Source organism: Scyliorhinus canicula, chromosome 12, assembly GCF_902713615.1.
Source record: "Scyliorhinus canicula chromosome 12, sScyCan1.1, whole genome shotgun sequence".
Taxonomy (NCBI): domain Eukaryota; kingdom Metazoa; phylum Chordata; class Chondrichthyes; order Carcharhiniformes; family Scyliorhinidae; genus Scyliorhinus; species Scyliorhinus canicula.
The window spans coordinates 16,056,511-16,078,135 of record NC_052157.1 but is presented as its reverse complement, the minus strand read 5'-3'; the positions used below and the strand labels follow the sequence as shown (position 1 = coordinate 16,078,135).

Sequence of the window (21,625 nt, the reverse complement as noted above, 5' to 3'; positions counted from 1 at the left end):
GGGATTATGGGGTAGAGTGGGCCTTATCTGTGCTTTCATAGTGGACGGCAAACCTCATTTTTATAGCAGCCAGCACTACTGAAGTAAACATGTTAGCACTGTAATAAAGGGGGGCTTTCTGGCAACAGCCACAGAAAAGGTTAAATTACTTTTTATTGCACATTTATTTTTTGCATAGTAACAGAATGTTAACTACCATCAAAATCTAGTATGAAACGCAAATAGGAATTAACATTAAATCTGTGGGAAAAATAGCACCATGGCAATAGCACCTTCTGTCCAGTACACACCGTTCTCGCCACATGAAAATCTGCCTCTGCCTCTCAGCTACAAACCTATCAGAAAGAAACAATGAAGCAGCTATTTTAAACCTTCTTTCCTCGAGGTCGCTCCAATGTCATCACTGAAGGAAAGCAGCCATCAGTCTCCAAACAGTTTAGTAGGGCACACTTTGAAATATACTCTGAATTATCCAGGCACCAAATCCTCAAAAACATGTGCTACTGGCAAAGTAGACATCATGCCAGCTGGTTAGTTTCACCAAACACGCGACTGGATCATCTCTCAGTTTGAAGTTGTGACACCTGCCATTCTTCTAAGACTCAGGCTGTGACAACATCAGAATGACCAAGGCTGACTGCGCTCCTGAGGGGCAGCTTAGGCTGCTTTAATATGTTACGGGCACTATATAAATGCAAAACACTGCGGATGCAGGAATCTGAAAAAAACTCAACAGGTCTGCCAGCATCTATCAAGAGGGAAACCGAGTTAATGATTTAAGTCATGGACCCTTTGTTGGAAGGAATGGAGCGAGAAGGCTGGGCGAGAAATGTAGAAACTGCAACAAAAAGTAGCAACTTTAAGAACAACCAACATGTGGCCTGGTGTGAGGGGTGAGGCAATAAATGTATGGAATTTTAGAAAAAAGGGTGTTTAGAGGTTTAAGATGGAGGCAACCCTCGGGGATCAACACAAAAGCAAATTACTGCGAATGCTGCAAATTGGAAATAAAAACATAAAATACTGGACAATCTCAGCAGGTCTGACAGCATCTTTGGAGAGAAGAGAGCTAACGTTGAGAGTCTGGATGACTGTCAAATTCGAATGCTCAAAGCTTGGGGCTCAATGTTGAGTTAGGCAATGAGATTTGTCCTTTCACCTCCATCTTAAACCTTGCTTCTCTTTTCCTTTAAAAAAAAATTCTATACATGTATAGCCTCAATGCAAACAACCCCTCTCCCCTCATCAGGCCATCTGTCTTTTGTTCTTTAGTTGCTACTTTTTGTTGCAGTTTCTACATTTCTAACACATTCTCCCTTTCAACTCCGATGAAGTTTATCGTTCGAAGTGTTAATAGAACATAGAACAGTACAGCACAGAACAGGCCCTTCGGCCCTCGATGTTGTGCCGAGCCACGATCACCCTACTCAAACCCACGTATCCACCCTATACCCCCAACAACCCCCCCCCCCCCCCCCGCCCCCCTTAACCTTACTTTTTAGGACACTACGGGCAATTTAGCATGGCCAATCCACCTAACCCGCACATCTTTGGACTGTGGGAGGAAACCGGAGCACCCGGAGGAAACCCACGCACACACGGGGAGAGCGTGCAGACTCCGCACAGACAGTGACCCAGCCGGGAATCGAACCTGGGACCCTGGAGCTGTGAAGCATTTATGCTAACCACCATGCTACCCTGCTGCCCCTGAGCAAAATTCTTTTGCTCTCCTGATAAGATGCTGGCGGACCTGCTGAGTTTATCCTGTGTCCTCTGTTCTTGTTATATAAATTCAAGTAGATGTTGCTGTTGAAGTGAAAGGGACTAAAATAATTTGTTTCTACTGGGAATGGAAAATTACTTTATTATGGAACATTAGGACAGGTTTTCTTTACACAATATACTATACTCATGACCACTGTATAATAAACGTTTTTTTCCTACTCAAAAATTCAGAATGAAAACTTCCTTACCATAAGTAAACATACGGGGAGAAGTGAGCTCAATATTTGGCAATGCACCAAGATGGTTGAGAACAGCACATCGGTAGCCATGCTTCTGGGCGTAGTCAACAAATGTTCGTATATACTGCTTTTCACTGTGATTGGCTATCCCGGGACAAATCACCACAGTAATATCCTCTAGCAAAATCAGATATAGCAGCATTAACAAAAATAGTGAATTTAATTTTAAACATCAATTCACAATCATGTTATCCAATGTCTCAATTCCTAACAGAAGATTCTTGTTTAAAAATCAAGAAAGTCATTGGCCATAAATCAACCTCTTTCAGTTACACCACCTAATTCCCAAATTATTTCTCCAGAACTCATTTGGACTGTACTTCAATGCCCTTCACTGTTAAATAATTCCACAATTCTAGTACCCCTTTGAATGAAAATATTTTGCTCAACTTCCCTTCATACTCTAATTTCCTGTCAATGGCAATTTGAGATGAGTTATAAATGCTGACCTTGTCACATTATCTGAATTAATAAAGAAAAACAACTTTTAATGTGTGCTCTTGGTATTTGACTATGCATCAATGAACAATTGGTCTCCTTCAACTTTATCAATTCCTCTGCAACCTTGTAAACCTAATGTCAACCTCCACTTTTCTAAAGCATACAAGCCCAACTTCATTAAACTTGCCTTATAAAATTTATCTTCCTGCTTTTCATTTGAAATGGTTGCATCCTGAGACAGATCTTGATTAAGTGACCAGAACTATATTCAGTTCTCAAGGTGGGGCCTGACTAATGCCTTACACTGTGATATATCAGTGTAGCAAGCATATTCTATTTTCATGTAGAATACAGCACAGCTAGCTGAATATTCTCCTCATCCGATGGGAGTCTTTGAAAAGAGTTGGGGAATAGCGAACAAGAGAAGAAACCAATGCCAATTTCCCCTCATTTTAACCAAACCAGTAGTGCAGAGAGCAGCATTATGCCTTTGCCATTGCTGCAGCAGAGGTCAACTAAAGAAACGGTCTAAAAGTTGAACTTTCCAGTGCCCTGCCTGCACACCCATGTTTAAAGAGAGACAAAAGCAAATTGCAATAAACCTGCATCATATTTACATTTACCACAATATGGTTTCACTTACCTCCAGTGTTATGCTCTGCCAAAGGTTCAAAAAGATCCCACGTAGCAGTCGCCCCATCAGACATCGAGAGATATTTGCGCAGACCATAGGGATGAGGAGAGCTTACACGTCCCATTTTACCATATAATGCAGTTTGTACATGTCCACTCTTTCCCCAGATCAGGGGAGGGATATATCTATTAATTAAAACAAATTTCAAAGTACTAGTTATATAAACCGACTTGCTAGTATGCATCATATGATAATGCTTTATTCATCACCACTCGTTCTTCCAAGACCTTTATCCCTTTCCCTCCTACCTACCCTGCAAACCAAAGCCAAAGCCTCAGTAGCTGAGAGCTGTAGGCAGCTCTATTGATAGACATCCAATTAGATCTTTAACCTTCTCTGCCTCTCTAATCACAGCAGCTGTGAGCAAGAATTCAGCAAAGACCCTACACAAGTTACACTAAAACATTGCGCATTAGTTTTTAATATTTGCTTTTCTTCAATTTCTACTCGCTAAGTTTTAAAATTGATCTTTTACCCTGGTTCTCCCTCCTGTTACACAAGGTGCTCGAGAGACTAAACTAGGAGTTAGAGAGACTACACCTAGAATATCACACAGGATTTTGGTATCTGTATTTAAGGAGGGATATACCTGCTGCAGAGTTGTTAAGAGAAGGCTCACCTAGATGAATTCCTCGACTGTCTTGAGGAAAGGCTACTCATGGGACAAATCTAGAACTGGGGGCTTAGGTTCTAGCACAAGGGATTGACAAGATTAGATATGGGGGGAGTTTTTTTCTCTCATAGCAGCACGAATCTTAAGAATTCTCTATCACAACTCTCCCTGGATATATTCAAGGTTGAGCTAGACAGATTCTGGAAATATCGGAGAGTCAAGGGTTATGTGGAACGAGCAAGCAGGTGGAGTTGAGGCCAAGATCAAGTCAGCTATGCTCCTACTCATATTAACCGGATTGCCCATTTACTGGGAAAGTTTTCCATTCTTCCAAATGCTGTATAACACTACTATTGCTGGTCAACAGAAAAATCTTTTACCATCATCTGGACCTCCAAGGCTGCAAGACCCTAAACCAAAAGCAAGATTGCAAAGCTATACAACTCTGAACAGAGGGCAAAAAAACCTTGTTTCATCAGAGAATAAACTTTGAGACAAATCATAAAAGGCAAATTGATCATAATTAAGCTGATCTCCATTTCCCAGGTATCACTGTGTGCAATGTATACACAATTAAAATCAGTTTTCTTTGGTGAAACCATGGTGACTGATATGGTGCCTTACACAGGTGCCCTTTTTTTTGGAAGTAGAGAGGTTGTTTTATATGATTGTTTCATTTTGAATGTACTATATTAGAAACACACACCTGTGACCAGACAATAATGAAGTCACATATAGCACTCAGGATGGGACCTGCTCTTCAAACTACTGACTGACAAATGACAACCTTTTTAACTCTTCAGGTGAAGTGACTGACAGCATTCCCCATGTATCAGTTCTACATCATTTTCTACACTTGACATTTCAATCACACCTTAAAAAAAAAGGGACATTACCTATAAATCAGGACAATTAGTTTTCACACGAAAGAATAGAATCAAGTTATAGTATCAAACACCATTTATTGAGGCAGATAGAATTCAGATTGCGTGAACACGTCAAGACTATTTTAGACCCAATTGCTTTGGTCTTCTGGAGTTTTTAAATTTGTGCTAAACTTCAAGGACATTATCCTCTACCTCTAAATAATTAATGCTGCATTACATGCTGTTGACAGGGCAATGCAATTAAAGTTAATTTCATTGACAAATGCAGGGCTGTCAACAGTAAGTATCATCTTCTAATTTCCTTCCATTGTGTAAAATGAAGTAGGGTTGCCGCATTGTAGACTCTTCTAATACTTTACTCATGGACAGCACAGTTGTACTCAACTATTGTGAAAGTAGATTTAATTGCAATATTAGGAGGGGTTTGATTATTTGATGGCTACCTAATGTTTAAAAAAAAAATCAAAATTAGAATTTTGAACCACAGTTACCTTGGACCAATGTAAAACATAAGACCAGCTCCTGGTCGTAGTCTTTCCAATTTTATTAAACGCTTTTGGTCGGACTATGCATCCAAAACACTTTCGACTGACAGGAAAACTGTACTATATAACTGACCATTAAAACCATGGTGGATCACAACAGAAACAATATTGCACAAATTAGAAGTTGGCTGGTAAATCACGACAGTAATTGCACAGCCTGAGATGTCAAGGGTTAAGTCACTAAGGGTAGTATTACACTGTCATTTTGTCTAAACTTTTACGGGATTTAAAGAGAAAATTTAAAAGAAAATCAGGGAAAAGTCTTCACAATGATTTTAAGGCTAAACAGGAAATAATTTGGTGCAGCACAAAATGCACAACTAAGTTAATGGGAAAGGAAATTAAAAATTCAGTCAGCCATGTGTTGAATAGTACTCAAGATCACAAAGCTCAGTGACCTCTCTCCACCTTTCATAAAATCTGAACATATATGGGGCAGAAGGTGAAGAAATTAAAGTTTTAGATTTTCCAAGAGGTTAATTTACGAGGTTATTAAACTTTTACCTTCAGAAACAAAGCAACATTTTGCAGGGAATCACAAGAAAATCCTGAATCTGTAAATATTGCATGCTTCTCTGGAATAGAGACAAAACACAGGAGGCCATTCGGCCCTTCAAGCTTACTCCATCATCCAACTCAATAGCCTCATCACACTTTCCCCATATCCTTTGATCCCCTTCGCTGTAAGTGCTACATCTAACTGCTTCTTGAAACCATACAATGTTTTGGACTCGACTACTTCCTCCTGGTAACGAATTCCACAGGCTCCCCACTCTCTGGGTGAAGAAATTTATCTTCCTCTGTCCTAAATGGCCGACCCTGTACCTTCAGACTGTGACGCCTGGTTCTGGACACACCCACAATTGGGAACATTCTTCCTGTATCTACCCTGCCCAGTCCTGTTAGAATTTTATAGGTTGCGAGATCCCCCGCTCATTCTTCGGAACGACAGCAAACACAATCCTAATTGATACAATCTCTCCTCGTACGTCCGTCCCGCCATCCCAGGAATCAGTCTGGTAAATCTTCGCTGCACATCCTCTATGGCTAGAGCATCCGTCCTCAGATAAGGAGACCAAAACCGCACACAATATCCCAGGTGTGGCCTCACTGCGTCATTGCAGCAAGGCATGCCTGCTCCTGTACTCAAATCCTCTCACAATGAAGGCCAGCATACCATTTACCTTCTTTACCAGATTGAAAACTAGCTCCTGTACTATTATGGGGAATACAGGCATCAATACTTTAAATAAATTAAACATAAAATTAGCAAGTACTATGATTAAGCTCATATTTCAGGGAGAAATTATTATAATTATAGGTGATCATGGGAAAATCTACTCTTGGGTTTGAGTAAAGTCAAATGGCAGCAATTCAAATTTTCGTACCATGTCCACTCAACCTGTGGAATTATACCTAATTAGTACAATTACAGATTTGGTCCTTGTAATGTTGGGTCATTTCACTCTGTACAACAGTAGATTTACAAGTCAGCCACTGCTAATTGGTAGTATTTGAAGGAGTGTAAATTAATTACATTTCAGACAAAATGTCTGGACTTCAATGGAATTTTACAAAAGTTTAGCAAATGCACATGCAGGTAAGGACATTTTATACATTATACACCCAAGTTCACTCAACCCAGACTCTGGTCCATGATTGGCCTTCATTTGTAAATGATTGTCCACGTACCTAACATGCAAAATTGAGAAAGTACCACTGACAAAACATTTTTTTTTGCAGCCAAAAATCAGTCTGGAAAAGCAGTCTGAAATTCACAAGCATCTCTGCTTTCCTGGAATTCACACCAACAAGATCCACCAGTGTAATTAGCAATGCAAACACACAAAAAAAAACTTCCTCTCTTTGGCAGATTAGTTATCCCTTCTTTTTTACTTTTCACATCGACCAAAATCTGTGAAGCCGAATCTCCCAGTCGGAACTAACCCTACTTTTACAAGATACACATCGCTGCCACAGTTATGGGCCTAATTTAAGAGGCAGCTGTTAATTCCATCATTTTAAAGCCTTAGCAGCACTTTTTGATAATATTTAATCAATAACACAAAGAATCCTTCCTAGAGGGTAGTTGGAAACTAATGTCTGCATTCATTCTGTTATGACATGATTCCATTATCGGCTGGTCACCTATCAAATTCAAATCACTTTCCTAAATTGTTCATATACATTTGCGCAAACATACTTTAGGTTATAGGTTATGAAGTCATTTATATTGCATGAGAAGGCCATTTGGCTCAAATGGATTACACCAATTGAACTGTTCAAAGACAGACTGATATTTATAAAACAGGCAATTGTCTTTCAGGAAAAAATGTTTCATGTACAATAAGTCACTCTGAAGTACCATTCTCGACATATAGCACAAAGTTCTACAAAAAGTAATTCGATGAATGATTCATGTCTGTTTTTGTAGATATTGGTTGAAAAAAGTGCACAGAATGCTCTCTTCCAAAACCAATCTGACCAGGCAGCATGGTGGCACAGTGGTTAGCACTGCTGCCTTACAGCACCAGGGACCAGGTTCAATTGCAGCCTTGGGTGACTGTGGAGTTTGCACTTTCTTCCCGTGTCTGCGTGGGTTTCCTCCCGGCACTCATTTTCCACCCACAGTCCAAAGATGCGCAGGTTAGGTGAATTGACCATGCTAAATTTTAGTGTCCAAAAGGTCAGGTGGAGTTACTGGGTTACCAGGCTAGGGTGGGAGCGTAGGCCTAGGTAGGGTGCACTTTCTAAGGGTCAGTGCAGACTCGATGGGCCAAATGGCCTCCTTTTGCACTGTAGGGATTCTATGAAAAGAACAGGCTGGTCGGGCTGCCTTTTAACACCTTGCCTAAAGAATAGCACCTCTGACAGTCCACTATTTCAATGGTGGACAAGAATGCTTGCCAGGATTGTGTATTTAAACAGGCAGCGTCCGACAACAAAGTGGGCGTCTACAAAAGATGCAAATATAATTAATGCACAAACAGATGGACTTCAAAAAAGGATCATTAAAATTCTTCCTGCCATGTAGAAACATGTTAAAACAGATTTTTATCACTAGGGTTGAGGATTATTGGGTGGGGAGGCACAATATTACTGAATGATGGTGCGGGTTCAATGGGTCAAATGGCCTATTCCAACTCCTATCTCTTCTGACCAAGGTGTAAAAGTCAGGAATTTTGTAATCAAATTCGATAATGCTGCATTGATTCAGGTTGCATCCGAGTCCAAAGATCACATGCACCTCAAACAAGCTTCAGCTATTCTGCATACAAATAAATGTTACATACAATACTGCCCCCAAGGTGAAACCATTACATCATTCACATAAAACAATGATTCCACAGGATATCGTTACGGACTTCTGAAAAATTTAACGCAGGCAGTAGAGAGAAACATTTCAACAGATAAGTCAAATTGTTGGATGCCAAATTATCAATTAACTAGCCATGCAAGTAAACACATTTATGAAATATTCAGGTTAAAACTTTGATGTTGGCTCAGTGTGTAAAAGAGACAATGTAATACACCAATTTAAACTATTCAAGGGGAAGACTCAATTTCTTGCCTGTGCTGAATTAGCTGATCTCAGCCAGCAGATGAGTCATACGACCCCGGAGTACAGGGGCATATCCACGTGGCGGACGCACATTTGCCAGCCATGTTGGATGCCCCTGGATGCCATAGGACACGGGCCAGAGGACGTTACGGACCCAGGAGGACAGTACGTCATGGTCAGCGGTGCCCTAGATGGGGCACCAGTAGTCCTCGTTAACGTGTACGTTCCCAACTGGGATGACACGGAGTTGATAAAGACAACCATGACAGAACACAGATATAAAGGCAGGAACTCCCCGACTTGGGGGGGGGGGGGGGGGGGGGGGGGGGCGCGCGAGAGAGAGAGGGCGAGAGAGAGAGAGGAGGGTGAGAGAGAGGAGAGAGCGAGAGCGAGCTTTTAAAGCAGACCAAGGCAGGCCAGCAGCATGGGTTCAACTCCCATACCAGACTCCCCGAACAGGCGCCGGAATGTGGCGACTAGGGGCTTTTCACAGTAACTTCATTTGAAGCCTACTTGTGACTATAAGCGGTTTTCATTTTCAGTAGACCCATGGCGATTCATCCGCCCAGGGGAGAAGGAATTCTCCTTCTTCTTCTCCCCAGTGCATAATGTATACTCAAGGATTGACTACTTTGTAGTGGGCAAATCGATGCTTCCAGGGCTGGTTAGGGCAGAATACTCCGCAATCCATAATCCCCGACCACACTCCACATTACATTACATGGACGCGAGGTTGGAGAGAGGCAGTGTCCAACACCCCACATGGAGGTTGGACACTGCCTTACTGGCCGCCAAGGCCTTCTGCAACGAATATACAAATAACAACCAGAACGGGGGGAGGTCTAACCCTCCACATTCTGGGAGGTGCTAAAGGCTGTGATCAGGGGAGAGATTATCGCTTTTAAAGCACAGAGACAGGGACGAGAGGGCGGCTAGGCAACAGCTAGTTGACTCCATACTGGAGGTGGACCAGCGATACTCCGAGGCCTCGACCGTAGAGCTCCTGGCGGAGAGGAAAAAGCTACAGATGGACTTTGACCTACTCTCCACGAGGAGAGTGGTGCACCAACTCCATCAGGCACGGGGGATCCTATACGAATACAGAGACAAAGCCAGCCGCCTGCTGGCACACCAACTGAGAAAGCAGGCAGCCACAAGGGAGATTGTACAAATTAGGGATAGCAGAGGCACACTAGAAATGGACCCAGACAAGGTCAACAAAGCCTTTGAGGCCTTTTTGCAGGAGCTGTACACCTCAGAGCCCCCAGCAGTGGATTTGAGCATGAAGCAGATCAGGGGTTACGGGGAGAAGGCAGGAGAATGGGGATGAGAAAATATCAGCCATGATTGAATGGCGGTGCAGACTTGATGGGCCAGGTGGCCTAATTCTGCTCCTATGACGTATGGTCTTATGGATGGACGGGACATGCCAGTTGTGGGGCCTGGAAGCACCGTGATAACAGAGAGGTCATGGAGAGCATTAGCTCCATGTCAGCAGGGGAAGTTGCCGGGACCGGCCAGTTTCCCGGCAGACTTCTACAAAATATTTGCGACAGCACTGGCCCAGCACCTGCGGGAGATGACTGGCTGACGCGGGTCACATTGCCATCTATGCTGGCATAAGCCTCAATCTCGCTAATATCTGAAAAAAGAGAAAGACCCAACAAAGAGTGCAATTCTTACAGACCTATCTCGCGACTAAACGTGGACGCCAAAATATTGGCCAAGATCCTAGCCAAAAGGCTGGAGGAATGTGTACCAGAGGTGGTCACAGAAGACCAAACAGGCTTCGTCAAAGGTAGCCAGCTAACATCGAACATCAGGCGCCTGCTGAATGTGATCATGAGCCCATCCGAGCTGAGAACACCTGAGGTGGTCACCTCCCTGGACGCAGAAAAGGCCTTCGACAGAATCGAATAGGAAGTACCTCAGGTGGTATTGGGGCGGTTCGGGCTTGGAACAAGATTCACCGCCTGGGTGAAACTCTTATATAACAAGCGTATGTACAAACACCACCAGCTCCAAGTACTTCCAGCTGCTCAGGGGCACAAGGCATGGATGCCTGTTATCCCCGCTGCTGTTCACCCTAATGATCGAACCATTAGCGATCGCGCTCAGAACAGCAAAGAACTCGAAGAGGATCCGAAGAGGAGACAGAGAGCATAGAGTCTTGCGCTACATCTTAGATCCACAAGACAGCCTGGGAGGAATCATTGCGCTCCTGAAAGAGTTTGGAGCCTTCTTGGGCTACAAACTTAACATGAGCAAGAACAAAATCTTCCCGGTGAACCCGCAAGGGGGAGGGGCAGAGCTGGTGGGGCTACCGATTAAACAGGCCCGGCACAAATTCCGCTACTTGGGGATCCAAATCGCCCACAACTGGGCCGGGTCCACAAATGGAACCTGACCATTGTGACACAGGAAGTAAAAAAGGACCTGCAGAGATGGAACACACTCCCAGACGATCAAAATGAACATGCTGCCCAGGTACCTCTTCGTACTTAGATCCATCTTGATCAGCAACAACCACAGGTTCGCACCAGCACTCACAAACACCTCCTTTAAAAGGTGAAAGCAGGACGGGGGAAGACACTGACAGTTAGGGATCTGTACGCAGACAGTGGAGTCACAAAACTAGATGAACTGACAGAAATATTTCAACTAACGGGGGCGTACCCACGACCACCGTGACAGTCACTACTGGAGGAATTACTGGATGCAGAATTTTGGGCAAAGGAAATTGTAGCAATATGTACGACAATTGATAGAGAGAGCAGACGCCAAACTGGACGCGACAAGGGAGAAGTAAGAGGACATGGGATTTGAAATAGGATGGGGACTTTGGAGTGAAGCACTGCACAGGGTGAAATCCATCTGTACAAGCGCATGGCTTAACCTAACGTAATTAAAAGAAGTGGTACATAGAGCTGACTTGATCAGAATGAGCAGGTTCTTGAAAGATGGAGGATAGATGTGAACGGTGCCAAGGAGGCCTGGCCAATCATGCCCACATGTTCTGGTCTTGCCATGTTTAAGTATGAAGCAGTTGATAACACTAAATTAAGTTGCAAGAAGTTACAATCTTGCATGTCATTCCATACAGCACCTTTGTGCACATTGTATTGATATAAACTTTTCAAAACAGGTTCTGTTGAGCCACCATTTAAAAAGCAAATATTTATATAAACTCAGATGCTATACAAACATGGTAACTGTGTACAAAACGTTCACAGAACCACAGACATCATCAATGCAAATATCGGACTACAAGAGAGAAATCAATGAGGGCTGGCCTGTCAAAGACAGACTTGCAATTTGACAGTGCATTTCAGGTGCTCTGGATATCAAAACTACTTCAAAGTCCAAATACGCCTTCGAAGCAAAGACAAATGAGATGGCCAAGGTTCCACCAACAGCAAATTAGATAACTGACCAGTTTAATTGTGTTGACTCAGATACTGAATTGGGCTTTGGATTTAATATCTCATCTAAAACTCGACACCTCTAGCAATGCAGTGCTCCTTTACCATTGCACTAAAGTATTCAACTAGAACATGCGCTCAAATTTGTAATTTAGCTTGAACCCCAAATGATCTGACTCAAAGATGAGTCAGCTACCTAATGATCCATTCTGAGACTCCATAGTCTTGTGTCCATGCCATTTATTCAGTGTCCTCACCCAGGATCCAAGGTAACAGACCATAAGAAAAGAATTACTGTTCTTCCTTTAGTAATGGATAAACACAGGCAGCATGGTGGCGCAGTGGTTAGCACTGCTGCTGTCTCACACCACCAAGGACCTGGGTTCAATCCTGGCCCCGGGTCATTGACCATATGGATCTCACCCCCAAAATCCAAAAAGATGCGCAGGGTAGGTGAATTGGCTATGCTAAATTGCCCCTTAATTGAGAAGAAAAGAACTGGGTACTTTAAATTTTTTTAAAAAGGAACGGATAGTCGCAAAAGCACGTGCCAATATTTTGTTAAAAAAATTCAAACTATCTGGAACCATCTTGAAGTGAGTTAACTGGATAGCTGGTTACATCAATGCCCATTAGATCACAACTGCAGGAAGCTTTTCTTTCTTCTGCATTTCAAGTTTAGAGTCATAAAAAGCAAGACTCCCATCTCAAAGAACTGCTTCTGTTCAGCTGCTAAATGGACTCAAAACGTTTTCTTCTGAAATTTTGTGCAATGGAAGGCAGCACGGTGGCGCAGTGGTTGGCACTGCTGCCTCACTGCACCGAAGACCCAGATTCTTGTGGAGTTTGCACATTCTACGTGTCTGCGTGGGTCTCCCCCACGCAACCCAAAAAAATGTGATGGTGTGGTGGATTGGCTGTGCTAAATTGCCCCAATTGAAAAAATATTGGATACTCTTAAAAAAAAAAAAAAAAAATTTTTAGGAATAAATTTCATGCAATGTGAAACACAATTCTGTTAATGAAATACAGTTCAGCAAGTATCTTAAGAACAGAGTGTAGGATTTAAACTCCTGAACCCAGACAGACATGTGGAATCCAATCCAACATATTCCTGCCCAGCCAAGTGTGCACTGCCAGGTAAACATGGTTTATGTTTATATAATACAGGCTAAATACATGTCAATGCTAACCACATATAGAACATTACAGCGCAGTACAGGCCCTTCGGCCCTCGATGTTGCACCGTCCTGTGAAACCCCTCTAAAGTCCCTCTACACTATTTGCTCATCATCCATATGCCTATCCAATGACCATTTGAATGAGTTTAGTGTTGGTGAGTCCACTACTGTTGCAGGCAGGGCATTCCACTCCCTTACTACTCTCCGAGTAAAGAATCTACCTCTGACATCTGTCCTATATCTATCTCCCCTCAATTTAAAGCTATGTCCCCTCATACTGGACATCACCATCCGAGGAAAAAGGCTCTAGATGTCCACCCTATCTAATCCTCTGATCATCTTGTATGCCTCAATTAAGTCACCTCTTAACCTTCTTCTCTCTAATGAAAACAGCCTCAAATCCTTCAGCCTTTCCTCATATGATCTTCCCTCCATACCAGGCAACATTCTTGTAAATCTCCTCTGTACCCTTTCCAATGCTTCCACATCCTTCCTATAATGTGGTGACCAGAACAGCACACAATACTCCAAATGCGGCCGCACCAGAGTTTTGTACAACTGCAACATGACCTCATGGCTCCGAAACTCAATTCCTCTACCAATAAAAGCTAACACACCGTACGCCTTAACAACCCTCTCAACCTGGGTGGCAACTTTCAGGGATCTATGGACATGGACACCAAGATCTCTCTGCTTGTCCACATTATCAAGAATGTTTTGGTAAAGATGATGGCTGTAATTTCCTCAAGAGTGGCCACCTTGGGCAGTTGGCCACTCTCGACAGGCTTATTCACACGGGGATTCCAAAGTCCGTCTCGCCCAACTTTCCTCAATCAGGCTGGGTGAGACAGGAGAAAGCAAAGCATGTCCCTGGCTGCATTGGCATGGCGTAACTGGGGCGTAGAGAGGCAAGAAATGCCCCCTCTTTACAGCAGTAGCAGCTACAAAGGAATCATTTAAAGGGACAATTAAAAAGGTGAGTAGCTCAGACAACAAGGGGAGTAGTATGTGTGTGTGCGCCCCATGCGAGGCTGGGTCTGGACTTTAGTTACGCTGGAGTTAGAAGTGACCTTTTCTCCTCCAACTCTTTCAGAATAATTATCAGGGTAAAACTATCAGGGCCATCCGAAGTTAGTAATTTAAATTACTTCTGCCAGATGATTTCCAACCTCATGGCGTTGAGGATCTGGGTTCAATCCCGGCTCTGGGTCACTGCCCATGTGGAGATTGCACATTCTCCCTGGGTTTACGTGGTTCTCACCCCCACAATCAAAGCTGTGCAGGCTAGGTAATGGCCCCTTTATTGGAAAAAAATTGGGTACTCTATTATCCACTGCCCTATGCAGGAAATCATGGGGTGTTCTGTCCTGGCTCACATGACTCTTTTAAGCGCCCCTCCCATTAGAGCAACAGATCTTTCATCTCATTGCAGTTTACGCAATATTGCTGTGCACCGAATAGCTTCCAACATTTGCTGCCCTTTTTAACATTAGACCAGCCCAGGCTGAAGCGGACTATTAATCAGTTACTCAAGTTTCATAAAACACTAGATTTTCCAATTTTACAACATAAACCATATTACCACACCAGATGATACACTAAAGCAAACATAACATAACAGGAACCCCACCAATGATGCCACCCCAGCCATCAAAATAAAAAAAAGACAATCGAAAAATCAAAAATAACCTAAACCCCCAAGGTCTTCCTCCCTTTAAATGATGGTGATTTATTCCTTAAAGTAGGTAATGAATGGCTGCCACCTCCAGTAGAACCCTTCAATCCAACGGTGTACTTGACTTTCCCCAGTTACAAGAATTCTATTAGGTCACCCAACCATACCGTGGTGCGGGGCGGACACGAAGACCTCCACTGCAGCAGAACTCGCCTCTGGACAATCAGCGAGGCGAAGGTAAGGACATCCACCTTCACTTCCGTCTGCAGCCCCAGCGGATCTGACACCCAGGAAATGGCCACCAGAGGACAAGACTCCAGTTCAATATTCGGGATTGCCAACATGGTGTTGAAGACCAGTTTACCAGTTTGGGGCAAGGGCAGAACATGGGCAGCACGGTAACATAATGGGTAGCACTGTTGTTTCACAGCTCCAGGATCCCAGGTTCGATTGCCAACTGGGGTCACTGTCTGTGCAGAGTCTGCACGCTCTCCCAGGGTCTACGCGGGTTTCCTCCAGGTGCTCCGGTTTCCTCCCACAAGTCCCCAAAGACGTGCGGTTAGGTAATTTGGACATTCTGAATTCAGCTTTTGTGTACCCGAACAGGCGCCAGAATGCGGCGACTAGGGGCTTTTCACTGTAACTTCATTGCAATGTTAATGTAAGCCTACTTGGGACAAGATTATTATTGTATGTCTGCGATTGGCCGACCCACCAGAACACTGCTCACACCAGTCTTTTACCTCCGGAGAAAAAACACAACCTAGTTTTGATCAGGTATGCCCTGTGCACCACAGTAAGCTGGATTAGAACAAGCCACGCATAGGAAGATGTGGAGTTCACCCTGCACAGAGCCTCACTCCACACATAATCCACTGTAGGCCCCAGCTCCCTCTCCCACATCGCTTTCACTCCATCCGCCAAGTCCAAGTCCTCAGACACAATTTGCTCATAAATACCAGAATTGCTACCCTCTTCCCACCCTGCCAACTAAAGTATCCTTTCCAACAGATGCCTGCAGTGCCTCAGGAAATGTTGGAAACATCACCCGCACAAATTCTTTATCTGGAGGTGCCAAAACTAGTCTGTCCCCCTCCATTCCAAACTTCGCCGACAAGCTGACAAACCATTCTTCTATAAACAAATTCCAGAATCTCTCCAGCTCCTTCCCTTGCCACACCCAGAACATAGCATCCAATGGTTCAAATAAATGACTGGCGCAGATAGAGGCCAGCATCGACAAGGTTCCAATGCTGCCTGATTTTTCTCCATATCGTTAAAGTACACACAATCAACGGGTTTGAGGAGTACCTAGCCAGAGAAAATGGAAGCAAGGCCCCCAGACTAGACCGCTTACACAACCTCACCTCGATCGGTCCCCATTCGGAACCTAAGTCACTGCACCACCCCAGCACCTTCTCAGCATGGCGGCTAATAATAATAATACAAATTTGGCAGTGCTAGGCCCCCGACTGCCTATCCCTACAGATCCTCGGAGTCTTACCCGCCCATATCTTCTCACATCTTCTGAGTCGTCCTGCACTCCTGTATGCTTCACCCAATGCCTGTGTCTATGTGCTTACATTGTGTATTTTATGTTTGCCCTATATATTGTCTTTTCATGTACAGAATGATCTGTCTGAGCTGTACGCAGAACAATACTTTTCACTGTACCTTGGTGCATGACAATAAACAAATCCAATCCAATATAAAGAACCTATTAACCCTCCCCATTTCCTTCCTAAATCATTATTTGGAAAACATTGAAGCAAAAACAAAAAACCTTGGAATATTAGTTTTGATAGACAGGGACAGAGGAAAGTTGCCCCACTTTTACAGATCAGAATTAACCTCGTCCACCAGATTTGCGAAGTTCAATTTCTGCAAACGGGCCCAATCATGGGCCACCCGGACTCCTAGATCCTAGTATCTGAAGCTAGAGCTGGCCAACAGAAAAGGCAACACCACCCCAAGGTTGGCTCCCCTCCCCGGGGGGGGGGGGCTCCTCAGACAGGGAGAAAACGCGTTTAACTGCCTCCAAATGTTGGCCGAGAACTGCCGGCCATTGACAAAGCCCATCTGTTCCTCCACAATCACCTCAGAGAGACAGGGCTCCACCTGGCCAGCACAAGTGGATAGCACTGCGGCTTCACAGCGCCAGCGTCCCAGGTTCAATTCCCCGCTGGGTCACTGTCTGTGCAGAGTCTGCACGTTCTCCCCGTGGATTTCCTCTGGGTGCCCGGTTTCCTCCCACAGTCCAAATTCGTGCAGGTTAAGTGGACTGCCCATGCTAAATTGCCATATCCAAAAAAAGGTTAGATGGGGTTATTGAGTTACGGGCTTAAGTGGGTCGGTACAGACTCGATGGGCTGAATGGCCTCCTTATGCACTGTATGTTCTATGTTGTTCTTACCGCCAATATCTTACACAGTATCTTGGTGTCCACATTTAGCAGCAAGATAGGCTGGTATGACCCACACTCAGTTGGGTCCTTATCCTTTCTCAACAGCAGTGAAATGGAGGCCAACGAAAGTGTAGCCAGCAGGGATCCCCTGGATAGAGAATCATTTAACACGTCTACCAGCAACAGAACAATTGATCTACAAACCTCAGAATTCCACTGGGAACCCATCAGACGCGGGCACTTTACCCGTTTGCATCCGTCCAAACCAGCCAAATTCTCTTCTGGGCCTAACTGGGTCTCTAATTCTTCATCTTTTACAACCCCGCCCACTACCGATGGCTCCAGCCAATGAAGATTCTTGCAAAAAGCCTCAAATGTCACGTTGGCTTTGTCTGGGGCGGAAACTACACTTCTCGTATCCCCAATCTGAATAATTTCCTGGGAGGCCACCTGCTGCCTCAGCTGATGAACTAACGAACGGTTGGCCTTTTCCCTATATTCATAAAAGACCCCCCTTGGACGCCACAACTGTCTTCTCATGCTCCCCATAAACAGAACAAACTGACTGCAGTTCTTTCCTGTTCACCAGAAGCTCCAGGGTAAAGTCACATGAATACCTACGGTCCACCTCCATGATATCATCCACCAACCTCTGTCGATCCACCCTTACAACCCGCTCCATAAGCGCCTTGTACGATATCTTTCCCCTACACACCACCTTCATGCCCAAAGCGTGGAGGGCGAGACAGAATCATTCCTATTGAATTCCACATACTCACTAGTGGCCTTGGACATGTACCTGCAATATCCCAAATCCACTAATACATGTAAAACTTCACGGCAGATGCTGAACAGGGCCCAACTACACCAGATGAGGGACATAATCCAAGATGTCATTGGCCGAATATTCTGCCGTCTTTACCCAAGGGAGAAGAGACCTACCCACCAGAAACTAGGTCAATCCTGGATTATACTTCATGTACTGAGCCCCCCCCCCCCCTCCAACCTGTTCCATAAATGGTAGCAGTGTCTTAGCCACTTGAGTTCCCACCTCACTGTAATGGAGCCACCGGAATAATGATCTTTAACTGTATCTCATTTCGTCTCTGTCTCTACAAGGCACATTAAGACCTTGGATTAAGTCTGCATCAAAATTTCAGATCTTAAAAAAGACATAAAACAGAGTAAAATGTATTTAGAATTTCAATTTATAACTGCACAGTTTTAAATTATAACATTGAAAAATGCAGAACATAATAAATTATGATTAGTGTTGAAAACATAAAGCAGGCAATGATATAAATTGGAATTAAAAATAGACAATACTGGTCACAGAAAGGCAAGTTCACCTGTGTCAATCCAACATTGCTGCTTTTATTATTGGCCTACAGATACAGCACACGTTCAATGCTGTATATCCAAATTGTACATTTGGATATACAGCATTGAACGTGTGCTGTATCTGTACATTTGGATATACTGAAATGGTAATGGTCCTAAAAATGAGAGACCTGCACCGTCTGCAAGGACTAAACTACCCTGCTTGAAAGGGAAACATTTACAATCCTCATCTCTGCACTGGAGCAGAGCTGAAATTAGAACAGCTGAGATGCTGAGTCACCACCATGATAACAGTGAACTCAATGAACAGGAAGTTCAGCCCTGGGGTTTCATAATGTCTTCACGTCAAACAGTGAGCAGTATGATTGCCTGCAACCAATTAGCTTATATTTAAAAAAACATTGCTCACTTTGAGCTTCCAAAATATATATGTTGTTTGATGTACTTTTAGGTCCTTTCTCCAGACAAGAATTTACGTACCATTCTATTTAACAGTCATTGTTTCAGCAATAATCAAAGTGATTATCCCATTAATGTTCTTCAACCTGCTTTCATGGTTTAAAAGTCAAAACAAAAGCATCAGGTAACTAACTCAACCAGTGAGCAACACTGGTACTTGCAATGAGAGCAAAACAGTAGGACTCTTTCCCTAATTCTGAGACAAAAGAAAATAATGTAAATAAAGAGGAACAGCAATAAACAGGAGAAAAAAAAATACAAGCCACCGTATTGCATCAATACTTTTTGAAAGAAAGAAAACTTCACCGTGCAACCATGGAAATAGCTTGCATCTTCATGCATGTTGCATGACGTCACAGTAGACCGTAAAATGGAGGAGTTAGGTGGAAAGAACAGAGCATAAAAGCGTGGCTGGCTTGTAGGAAATTCTGGAAACAGGATAGCACTGATATGATAATATTTACTTCAGTGATGGACATTTACAATAATGACAGCGTGAAAAACGAAGTAAAGCATATGTTTGCAGAATAGTGTGAACTAGAATTCAAACCTACATTACACGATTGAAAAAAAGGGATTGACTTGCGTCAAATTAGTTTGCTTTTAGAAATTGTCTATTTCTTTAACACTTTTTGTTGCAACGGCATAGTTTTCCTTTTGTGTTCAGCACTATGGGTGCACCAATGCCACATGGACGGACTACAGCATTTAAGGCGGTGATACACCCTAACTTTAAAAAAACAATACGGGATCCAATTTCAAATCTGTGCAAATGAGTGGGTTTTGTGCACGTCAAAATCTCACTCACTGCCTCATTACTAGTGAGTGGTAATATTTCAATAAAATAATCACATTCCTCATTTTCCCTTTCCTAAAGATCTATCCTTCTCTGTACATATTTTTATGTGCGCTGATCACACTGGACAACGTAGACTATTGGCATGCTGTCATGGTGAACATCGTAAAGTTTCTGGCGCATCTTTAAAGTAGTAACACACAGATTTGCAACAGTAACATACCAAGATAAATCAGTTATTGGGTGGAGTGGTGGAAAGCAACTTTTTTTCCTCCCCTTGCAAAGGGAGAAACTTATACATCAGAATCAATCACTGACAGACGGCTCAGATTTCCAATTTGCTTCATGAAGAAAGGAATGAGGAATCTGATCATGGTTTTTTTATTTATATCAATTGTGGCAAAAATGTACTTGTAGTATGAGTATACAGAGCATTTTGGCATAGTTTAAATTAAACCTAGATATAAATGGAAGGATTTAGCAAGGAAATCACTTGTTGAGTCTAGTAAAATTCCGGGCCTTACATTATTGAGGCAATGAACAGATGTGCCTTGTTTTGACTATGTCTATTTCTTTTTTTAAAACTATGTTTAATATTGAGGAATCACATAATTTTGGATGAAATTTGACGATATATTTATAGGTTACAGATGTGATAGGTTTGTGTTAACTGAAAGATGCTTTTAATTTATCCATCATAAATGGTGGTGGTGCAAGCTGATCACAAGAAAGCCTTTTTAAAAAAGCAAACACAGGGATATCCTACTGGATGGATTGAGTGCGTATGAACAAAGTGCTATTCCATGGCTCAGCTCTCATGACAGCGAGTAACTCAGTCACAGACCAGAGAGAAGTTGGCAGGAAAAGATGGGAGGAATATTAAAACAAAAACATAAATCACTGTTCTGTCGACTAATCCATCAGCTAGGAAAGCACATTCTCAGTATTACGATCCCAGACCAAACCCTAACTGTGGGGCTAGGTTACTGGACCGAAACCCCAATATTTTAGTTTATCTTGTAAAACTGTGCAGAAAGAATACTTCGCTTCAAGAGTGACTGCACAAAAATATATAGGGATTTGGTATTCCTAAAACAAAAGTATATCCATAATTACTATCTCTAATTCCAATTAAACAAGAAAAAACATATAACTCTCAATCCATCCTATATCCCAATGGCACAGAGTAATATTTGCTTTCCAGAAAGATTTGGCTCCTATTAGAACCCCTGCAGACTCTGACTGGATGTCTTAAAAAACTGCTCAACTGGTTTGTTTCAGCTTCTTCTTGTCCTCTGACAAGGCTGCACTGCAGTAAATACTATTAATCTATTTTAAACTATCCTGTGAGAACAAAAGACATTACTTGTGGACTTAGTGTTAGCCAGATCAGAACTCAACTCAAAAATTGCTCTCAAAAATGTCAGAGTACCTTAGCCCTATCCAACAATGAAATCACCTCCCCAAGGATGGACTCCCCCTAGTCAAACAGTGCATTCGCCCAGGCTTTTAACCCTTGAATTTCCCAATGTTAATAATCCAATATATCTAAAATCCTACATTTGTAACACAGTCAGGAAA

At 43.0% G+C, this 21,625-nt stretch overlaps 1 protein-coding gene across 2 annotated transcripts in view; it reads right to left on the bottom strand.

Annotated features, from left to right (window-relative positions):
• Positions 1 to 21,625, bottom strand: part of LOC119974916 (monoacylglycerol lipase ABHD2-like) — a 98,808-nt gene that overhangs the window by 62,094 nt on the left and 15,089 nt on the right. For both annotated transcript variants that reach the window (XM_038814260.1, XM_038814261.1), the window contains exons 4-5: positions 3,109 to 3,284; positions 1,974 to 2,141 (exon numbers count right to left, since the gene is read on the bottom strand). In XM_038814260.1, coding sequence (XP_038670188.1) covers positions 1,974 to 2,141; positions 3,109 to 3,284 — 344 coding nt within the window. The remainder of the gene's footprint in view (positions 1 to 1,973; positions 2,142 to 3,108; positions 3,285 to 21,625) is intronic.